Source organism: Primulina eburnea, chromosome 1 (genome assembly GCF_022965805.1).
Source record: "Primulina eburnea isolate SZY01 chromosome 1, ASM2296580v1, whole genome shotgun sequence".
Lineage (NCBI taxonomy): Eukaryota > Viridiplantae > Streptophyta > Magnoliopsida > Lamiales > Gesneriaceae > Primulina > Primulina eburnea.
The window spans coordinates 48242530-48252967 of NC_133101.1; the positions used below are offsets into that span (position 1 = coordinate 48242530).

The following is a 10438-nucleotide window of genomic DNA, read 5'->3' on the forward strand; positions in this document are numbered from 1 at the left end:
CGTTATCGACAATACATTAAAGAATCCAATTTTAATTTGGTTACGTAAAGTCATATATTTTTATAAACCCCACATGTCTACAACAATTTGGATCTTTAGATTTTGCATTAGAGTATCACCCTTATACTAACATGAACTCAACCATTGCTGGCTCTCATTGAGATGCTCGAGCTTCATAAATAATATCGTTCATTTCCTCTTGTAAATTTAATAATTCCTTAGTTACCAAGCTCAAACTAAAACTAAATATATTTCATTTCCTCTCTGCATAAGTTGGGTGTTCTTGACAGCATCTTGCTCAATCAAATACAAGAACCAACATGGACGTCCTTGCGAGAATTTGAACTGAACAACACCGTGAATAATATTACTAGAAATAGAGTATTATCTGGTTCTCATAAAACGATGGGAAAAGAATACGTATAATTCCATCCGTATAACACTATTAAACCAAAAAGAAAAGGAAAAGAAAAAAGTAATCAATAATATTGTTTAAACCGTGATTATAATTCTTCATTGACACTGAAGCTCTCATCAGCAGCTGGCGTCTCATAATTGTTAGACTCATCAGAAGCGCTCCGTCTCTGTTCATCTACATAGGAATCTTCAACTGCTTCTGAAGTTTCAAATTCGTTAGGTTCAATAATTTTATCATTTGATGAATCATTGTAAACTTGACTTTCAACCGATCTGATAGACTCCAGCATGAAGTGAACTCCATTGACCACATCGTACACCATCAGCCCAATCCTTCCTCCAATCCAACTTCCCAAATGACTTCCAACCAAATAACCGAATCTCCCAAATCTTTGCTCTCCAACAAAACCGATTGAATAGGTTCCGGCCAATGTACCCATTCCCCGAAGAAACCCTTCTGTTACAGTTCCCCCAAAGTAAATAGCTTCAAAAAAATCCCATCCAGAAGAAATGATAGGGCCAATAATGCGTTTGGCTTTCCGTGTTGCTAGTTTTGCTGCCTTTGCTCCTTCTTTCTGGGCTACTTTGGCTGCGTCTGTAGCAGTCATGCCTTGGTTAAGTGCATCAGCCAAGGCAGTCTCGATTGCTTGGTTCCTTCTGCTCTCTACATGAACAACCCTAATGCTGTAGAAATAGAGTTTTACACCTTCTTTTACCAAACATGAAAGGGTTCCAGAGCTACCATCAAAACAATCCAAGACTGTAAATTTTCCACTTTTGGATGCAGCCTCTTCACCAACCAATTGTCTACACTTTTCAGCTTCATAAATAAAATAAACATAATATTGTAATGCTAAATCCTACAAAAGGTACATAAAGATAACTGCAGTAAAAAGAGAGAAGAAAAATAGAGACAAGAAACTGAATTTTTCTTATCGATTAAAGGATTATAGCATGTACAAATACATAGGAAACTAGATAGCAATCTATGGTTGATATCAGGACCATAAAATCAGATATTTTGATTTATGGTAACTTCCAAGTTTATTCCAATCAAGAAAATAACAAACAATCCCTTTTTTTAGAGACATTAACAAACTAAGGACACAAAAAAAAAAAAAAAAACCTATCTGCGCAGGTTTTTTTAACCGTTTGGCCCAATTTAGCAACGGTTAAACTTAGACGGTTTAGTAAAACTGTTGCAATATTTAGCGACGGTTAACCACAACCAATTGGGCCAAACGGTGTTATAACAAAACCGTTGCAGAGGGTTGCATTGAAACCATCACTAATTATTTATATAAACCCTCCACCCGCCATTTTCCTTAGCATTTTTCGCCTCGGTGCTCCGGTAGAAGCCTTTTTTTTCCTTTTTTATATTTTTTAAGTGATCTTTGTACAGAATAACATATCTTTTCATGTTTTTTACATATTAATGCAGATCCAACATTTGCGGCACAATTGCTTTGTAAAGTGTTGCTACTGTTTTCAGATATTGTATTTTTAAATATGTTTATGCTTTACCAGTTGTATGTTAAAATATGTTTATGTTTTACTTGTTGTATGTTAAACATTTGAGCGAAATTATTGTTGTATGTTAGATATAATATTTTTATGGTTGTATGTTAGATATGCTATTAGTATTATGTATGTGATTCTTTAATAATTGTGTTTTTATTATTATATGGTTATTTTTATATTAATGATTTATATTTATTATTTAAAAATAATTTACAACAAATATATATTATAATTTACTAAACAGATACAATTACATAAGAATATATGACATTATAAAAAATAATATCCAGCATTATAAGATATTAATCGTTAAAAATAGCAACGATTTGCCAAAAACCGTCACAAAACTGATCCAATTCTATTGGCATTGTCCTAGTTTTCATGATGTTTATGATAAAGCGTTGCAATATTTATCAACGATTTATCAGAACTGTTGCTACAATAGCAATGGTTAATCAGAACCGTTGCTTTAACAACAGTTTTGACTATGGTAGTCACGGTTTTGTTAAACAGTTGTAAATGTCTTTCCTTTTCCAATTGAACTAGACGGGTTTAGCGACGATTTGTAGCAAACCATTGCAATTTTTAGCAAGGGTTAGCAATGGCTTTTTCAAAGAAGACCGTTGTGAATATTGCGACGGCTGTTTATTACCATCACTGACTTCAGCAATGGCTAATATTCAACGGCTGTTTATTATCGTCGCTGATTCAGCAACGGTTTTAGCCATTGCTGGAGTGACGGTAAAAATTGCAACACTTTCCGGAAACAATGCAAAAACCATAATTTTGAGGTTTAACAACGTTTCTGGTCATAGCCATTGCTGGAGTCAGTGACGGTAAAAATTGCAACGCTTCCCGGAAACATCGCAAAAACCATATTTTTGATGGGTTTAACAATGTTTCTGGTCGTAGCTGGACCCAACGTTTTTGGTAGTGAGAAATGTTATTTTCAAACAACGAAGAAGAGAGTATAATACAATTTTTTTAGTATCAATCACATTCTTAGATCCTCTGGAGCTTCCAGAATTGCATGATATACGATTAAGACAATACTTAAAAATATTGTGTAGTTAATTATCAACTACAAAAATCCCAAGATTGTCGAGGTAACCTAAAATGCTACTATTGTTTTTTTTTAGAAATACGATGCTACTTTTTATGTTCAGGATTAGTGCCAATGACAGACAGAAACTAGAGTGCCATCTGCTGGTGAACCAGATTAACCCATCATTCAAGATATTGTATCCTATATGATACTGTTAAAAATATAAAAACTATGGTTTGACGACATTCTATAATCTTGAACTTTGGGAGTAGTAGACTAGTAGTTTTTTATCATGGTATTAGAATCCGGAGGTCACAAGTTCAAGATTCTTGGGAGTACGATCTACCTGATATTTTCAATGTAGTAGTTTTTTTATCATGGTATTAGAATCCTGAGGTCACAAGTTCAAGATTCTTGGGAGTACGATCTACCTGATATTTTCAATGAATTGGTCTCATCCTTTCAGGTGGTTGCTTCTAGGCCTTGGTACCCAATAAGCTAGGCATTCAGTTATTTTCTTTTCTCGAGTTTGGGTACTATCATAGACTAGGGAAAAGAGAGTCAAATCTCTTTGTACAGAGGATCTCCTCTGGGAACTATATTTAAAGTTTATGATATTAAATTGAAGCTTCATTTCTTCTTTGTTTAGTTGAATATGGTTGTATATTGAAAGAAACTTACGGTTCTAACACTCCCAATCTCCAGCATAAATGTGAGGAGGCAAATAAAGTATAAAAAAAACTGCTGGGCCTCTTCGTGCGAGCTCAAACTTTTAGGAAAAGTAATTTCCATCATGACAAAAAAATTTATCAACGGTAAGTTTTTTACACCATATCGGGAATGGAGCATGTTCTCAAGCACATCATGAATCTGTCAATGGTGGGGCAACAGAAGATACCGGCAAGAGAACATAAAAAGGGAGCTATTGGAACTCGGAATGCATTGTAGATATAATGGAAAAAGGGCGATATGTCTCAAAGCAGACTAGAGAAGAACGGATTAAATATGTCGTATTATATCCACGGGACAAATTAAATACATGTTGTTTGGTGTCTTCAATGGAAAGCACTCCTAAATCCCTGTTAAGAAATGGGGACCTAATTTGATTTACCACAGTACAGTAAGATGAATCAGTTTAATGATCGATACGTGGGGTCAATGATAGTCAGCTTTGTACTCGCAACTTAATTAAGTCTTTTGTTAATTTTTACCACATTTTACTTGTTTTGGTTGTTGTTTGCAGGTTTAATAGGTATTGATCATCGAGAGACCAGCCATGTTAAAAGTGCGGACATCTTTAAAAAATGTGAAGAATTTTCAAGATAAAATCCAGTACAATACTCACCCAAATATGGAAGTACGTGAGCCAGCATGTAGAAACAGAAGAATAAAGAAAAAGTTCAAAGGACTTTATGTAACGGCACCTGAAGACTATTTATTTTACATTTCCAGTGGACCTGTAGAAACATACGAATAAAGAAAGTCCAAAGGACCTGCATTAGCACATGATGAGATATTTATTTCAGATTTCCAGTGAACCTGCGGCGTATTTAGGTACAGAAGGAACTTTACTTATTTATTTTAAGGCACCATTTGGAATAATATAATCTACTTCCATCTTTCCACTCATCAGACGTTAAGGGTTACACATCTTAGCCAATTAAAAAACTATGGCTTGGGGAGTAGAAATAGACAAAACAACGGAGAAAACGGTGAAAACATTGTCAAACACTACATTTATTTTTACTTTATAAAATCTCGATATTTCATTTGACTAACTTGCTTAGTTATAGTTCAGCCTATATCTCAACTGATAATTTGAAATATGATGTTTTGATTTGTCCAAGTAATTTATATTAATTGGCTGTAATGCTTTTGATTTGCTTGCCCGCCGCAATTAATTGGTTAATTGTTTGAAAGCCTGAAAACTTGGAGAGTAGACTAAGAGTCTAAGATAGAAGGTTAATAACATATAAGTTGATGTTTTGTGGATTTCGGGACAATATACAAATATTATGAGGCGTGTAACAAAAAAATCACAGATTTGAATGCATTCTCAGATCACCTTATTACATTTATTTATTAAAATGAAAATCATATCCCCACAACTCTGTTATGCTGAAAATATGTCATATGATCAAAATGAACATCATCAGCTCATGTGTTGCGAATTACTAAATCTGAAAATACTAGTTTTCTATTCGACTCATTACGTAAGCAAATTGCTTCTCTGGGGATGAATTCACATGGCTGTTTAATTTAACAGTCTCCATGCAGGAAACACGATTCAGCAACTATAAGCAGAATTACTTAAAAACTGGCGAATCTTAAAGAACAGTCAGCCCTTTTCTGAGTAGATATAGTTTTTAATCACAGTACATAATTTTAAGTTCAAAAGGTGAGATTTTTCAAAAACCTTAGTACGAAACATAAGCACTAACACAACATGCTACTAGGCTGTGATTACTATTAAGATTCAATTCAACAAGCACGGCTCAAGTATTCTCATAATCAAACAAAACAGCTTCAATCATTGTCAGATCGATCGATTACACCTGAAATCGATATACTGAAACACAAAATAAAATAAGCGGAATCCAATTAGGGTTCTAAAAAGTTTCATAAATTCTCAATTCGACAAACAAGAAAGGGGAAAACACAGAGAAAAGGAAGCAACAACTGGATTACCTGCGATGCTGAGAGCAATGATGGCAACAACGAAGAGGAGGAACTGAATCCTCTTCTTCTGAACAATATTCATCTTCGCCATAAATTTCTTCCTGAATTGATCCCAACAAAACCCCCGTGCTACGTAACTACAAATCAATTCAAACTCATACTTTTCATCGAAGCAAGCAATTCAAAGGGTGGGGTGGAAAATGTCTACTTCACTTTTTAAATTTAAAAAAAGAAACTGAAATATAATGAATTCGAGTCGACGTTTGGTATAATGGAATATATAGTTCGGGTGATGTGGGTTAGATAAATTAAAAAAATGATTAATTTGGCTGCCACCGAAATAATCGATTTTAATTTCATTCAAATTAATTCGATTTTATGATAAATCGGTTTTAATTCGGTTCGATTCGACTAACTTCAAAAAAATCGGTTACATTAGTTTATATTAATTTGTTGACTCGGTTCGATTTTTGACCGAATTAATTCAACGTTGACACTTATCCACGGGAGTACAGCTCCTGAATTAGTGTGCCTCACATAAAAAAATGTATGGCTCAAATTGATCCAAAAATTGTGTTACACTTGCAATAGATACTGATATTAAAAAAAAAATCCTAACATTTAATTTTTTTACATGTTCTCAAATTTTTCATTATTATAATATTACTTTAACCATTAGAAAATTAACATATGTACTTAACATTAAAAATTTAATTCCTCATATCAAAAAATTGAAACGTGTCATTTTTTATTCTCCATTTTTAACCCTGTGAATAGATCTACGATTAAGGGAGGTGTATTCAATGTAGAAGATTTATTGACTTTTATAGATTTTAAAAGTCTAGATGTATTCGAATAAGACTTTTATATAATCAATAGAAGTCTAATGATATTCAAAATAAACTTTCATAGAGTTTGAAAAAGTCAAGTAGTATTCAACATTAATTTTTAAAAACTCTATCAAAGTCTATAGGTGTTCAAATTTTCAATAGACTTTTAATAATTTCATGGAATTCATTAACATACGAATATTAAAGCCTAAAGTACAACAATAAATTGTCAAAAATTGTGTCTGGTTCAACCCAGAGATTTGAATTGATTTTTAAAACTTATAAATCATACATAAGCTATTTATTTTTCTCTTTGTCACTTCACATCACATTTCATCTTATCTTCTCTCCTCTCATCTATCTCTATTACTCTCTCAAATTTTCGAAGTGTATCTCTATATATATTTTCATCTTTCATTTTCAAAAATTTGATTTTAGGCTGATTATTCGTTTAATAATTTTATTTTAATATCATTGAAAATTTTGAATTCTAAAATTGATTTTGTGATTTTTAATTTATGATTTATAAAAATTAATGTAATATTCAATAATAATAAAAGATGATCCAAAAAATGTCACTTAATGTTTAATAATTGAATACCCTCACAACAACCATGATTTTTTAAATTCTTTTTAGCATTTTCAATTAATATGCAAGCTACAATATTTTTATACAAAATTATATCCACACAATGCTAAAATAATATTCTTTTCACATGATATTTTCAATTCAAAAGCAAGGTTATAGATAAATCAATTGATGTATTTTAAAATTTACAAACATCCATATAAACCCACGTATATACACATGTAAGGATTAAATGATTTAATTTTTAAATAAATAAATATATTTATTAATATAAATAATGAAAAATTATTTCAAACGGAATATGTTATATATGTCAATTAATTATTAGTTCAAAGAAATTAATAAAAAATAATATATTATAATTAAGTACAAAATTTATAAAATCTATAAAAAAAAAAATCACAAAAGTCTATAAAAATCTTGCAAAAAAATTTTCATGAATCTATTTATAAATATGTGAAAATTTTGCAAAAAAAAGTCTACATCCACATAAACACTAGTAGAAAAATCACTTTTTATTTCGCGTATTCAATGAAGTAATAAGGTAGTTAATTGCTGAAGTATATGGACATGAAGTAATAGATGGTAGATTCGATGCTACATGTGGGGGCAGTGCCCCAAATAGTTTGGATGGACAAGATTTACACACATATGTGATTTAAAAAAAAATTAGTGGACTCCATGTATGTATGGCTAAATTTGAGCCCTTGATTCTATCATTGAGATAGTGACCTTACATGTAGGATGAAATCAACCGTAATAGATGTACCTTTTACTTTGCATAATAACCGAAGTTGTATGATTGAAAATACTGAAGTCTTTGGCCAGTTTTCGAAGGAAAATCGGTCCAGAATTGGACCGGTGCCGAAGTAAGAAATGTGTTTTACTTCATCGATTTTTGTAAATAGTGAAGTAATATATTATATATAACTTCGTCTTAATTATTATTTAACGAAGTAGTTTATAATATTTTACTTCACAATTTACGTTGAGGGCAAAAACTTGTGTGAGACGGTCTCACAGGTCTTATTTGTGAGACGGATCTCTTATTTGGGTCATCAACGAAAAAATATTACTTCTTATGCTAAGAGTATTACTTTTTATTGTAAATATGAGTAAGGTTGACCCGTCTCACAGATTAATATCCGTGAGACGGTCTCACATGAGACTCACTTTACGTTGAGTGACGAAGTAATTCATCCGAAAGATTTCGTAGTTATGTATTTTGGTGAAGTAATAGACACAAACAACTTCACAATTTATCATATTTGTTGAAGTAAATATAATCTATAACTTCAGCATTTATCCTATTTGTTGAAGTATTTTATATTATGTTACTGCACAATTTACATTTAGTGACGAAGTAAGTGGTTCGAAAGACCTCAATAATTTGTATTTTAGTGAAGTAATTGCGCAAAACAACTTCGTTTTTACAGAAAAATGTTGAAGTAAATTAATTCTGTCACTTCGTCTGATTTCTTATCGACGAAGTATTTAATATTATGTTACTTCACAATTCGCAAATAACAACGAAGTAATTTACCTATTACACTTCATTATTTTTTATTTTGATGAAGTAATTGTTAAAAAAAGACATCGCAATATATGACTTAATACACTAATATAATTAAATTCATAAATTATCCATCTAAAATTGTTGAATATCCACGAATCCACAATTACATATTCATCAATCCACAAATAACCCAAAAATGTATCCACAAAACCAAAATTATATCCAAAAATCCACAATGACAAACAAATATTTATCCCAACATACACCATCCATTTAAGCACCTACATAGGAGTAAACAAATTCACTCCATTCACTTCTAACCTCGTCATATTGAGATAAGTTGTAATATTGGTTCTTGATGCATCCTACAAACTGAAATTTAAAAAAACAAAATACATTAGATTCTTCTATTTTAAATAAAAATTGACAGATATATATTTAAAAAGTATTTGAATTGATGGAATCTGAACATATTATGTTGGCACTTTAAAAAATGGAGATATAATGACAAAAAATTACAGATATGCTAACAGCCGTGTGTGAGAACTTCATAAAACTGAGAAACCAATTAATGAAGCATGCAACCAAGAATCGACTCAAAGGAAAATCTGATTGTGCATCAGCATACAATATGACTGTACCAGTTCTCGACTGAAAACACAAATGCTTGGACAGAAAAGTCCAAAAATCACATAACCAAAAAATGTGAAGAATTTCTGTTTTGAGTTGTTTTTGGTTAATGTGAATGTACCATTTCTCGGCAAAAAAGACCAAAAATAAAAAAATATGCATTTCCAGTTCTCGGCTACAAGTTAACGAAGGCAGTGAAGACATGAAGATGACAACTTGGATATAAAGCTATGCAAGAAGGAAAACCGTTTTTACAGAATTGGTAGATACTTGTAAACTATCACTAAAATTGGTAGAAGATATGAAGATGACAACTTGGATAACTAAAATATCACTAATATAAAATATATCACAATGACAACAATTCATCTCAAGCAATTATATCAACAATAAAATATATCCCAATGGCAACACATTATCTCAACAATAAAATATATCTTAATGGCAACAATTCATCTCAATCAATCAACAAATTTATCCCAAGAAGAAACTCACCATCTTCTCCAACTGCGGATCATCGCAATCGACTATATCTTTCATGTACCTCATCACACAATATCCACATTCAACAGAACCACTTTGTTTCAGATTACCTATAATGGAATTGAAAAGTTAATGCAACAATCACAATCTAATTAATAACCACTACCAATTCATGTATTCATAAATAAGTACGATACATACCGTTAATATTTTAAAACCCGGTCCTTTAGAAATATCCTTCGTGGCATTGTACATCTTCACCCCACTACATTTTAAAAAGTAATAAGTTATTTTTTTGCATATTTATAAGTTAATGTACTCAAAATCAACATAAACTACTACCTACTTTGTCACACTAGAGTGTCACTCATCTCATGCTTTGCTTTGGTGTTGTATAGTTTCACAATTGCACTCAACTTTGTGTAACGCTTACATCCATTATACAAAGGTTTCTCTGCTTCCTCCAAAAATTCCATAAACGCTTCTGGATTTTCTGTATAGTTATCATATGCAGCCTCACACATATTAGTGGTTTCAAAGTGTCCGTGATAGTTACCAATTGGCTCCTTGTTGGTGATCCAACTTACTTTTTCACTTTCAGCAGACTCACCGTGCCAAATCCAATTCACATTATTATGACTAAAACCATGGAAATAAAGATGCTCTCAAATTGACTTAGCTGGTCTTTTTTTAAGATTTTTACATTTGCAACAAGGACAATGAATTAA

General features: G+C 31.6%; 1 protein-coding gene and 1 long non-coding RNA gene across 3 annotated transcripts; both read right to left on the minus strand.

The window, feature by feature from the left end:
* Positions 1-231: 231 nt before the first annotated feature.
* LOC140830205 (uncharacterized) lies at positions 232-5907 on the minus strand. 2 transcript variants are annotated; one of them, XM_073193494.1, is made up of 3 exons: positions 5672-5860; positions 4329-4440; positions 232-1237 (listed from the first exon to the last, which is right to left on the minus strand). In XM_073193494.1, the coding sequence occupies exons 2-3, from the start codon at positions 4354-4356 to the stop codon at positions 504-506; spliced, it is 762 nt and encodes a 253-aa protein (XP_073049595.1). In that variant the 5' UTR covers positions 4357-4440; positions 5672-5860; the 3' UTR covers positions 232-503. The 2 variants fall into 2 exon arrangements, with proteins under 2 accessions (XP_073049595.1, XP_073049592.1); XM_073193491.1 differs by lacking the exon at positions 4329-4440 and having other exon boundaries at positions 347-1237; positions 5672-5907.
* Positions 5908-8757: 2850 nt separating this feature from the next.
* Positions 8758-9978, minus strand: LOC140812252 (uncharacterized). Its single transcript, XR_012113633.1, has 3 exons — positions 9912-9978; positions 9723-9820; positions 8758-8969 (listed from the first exon to the last, which is right to left on the minus strand). It is a non-coding gene; the product is annotated as an uncharacterized lncRNA (long non-coding RNA).
* Positions 9979-10438: the final 460 nt, after the last annotated feature.

What these genes read in the sequence shown, in the direction of transcription:
- LOC140830205 (XM_073193491.1), bottom strand. Translation starts at nt 5,753, where the DNA reads ATGGCGAAGATGAATATTGTTCAGAAGAAGAGGATTCAGTTCCTCCTC. An exon ending in CATTGCTCTCAGCATCGCAG is followed by an intron (nt 1,238 to 5,671) that starts GTAATCCAGTTG and finishes TTATTTATGAAG; the next exon opens with CTGAAAAGTGTAGACAATTG.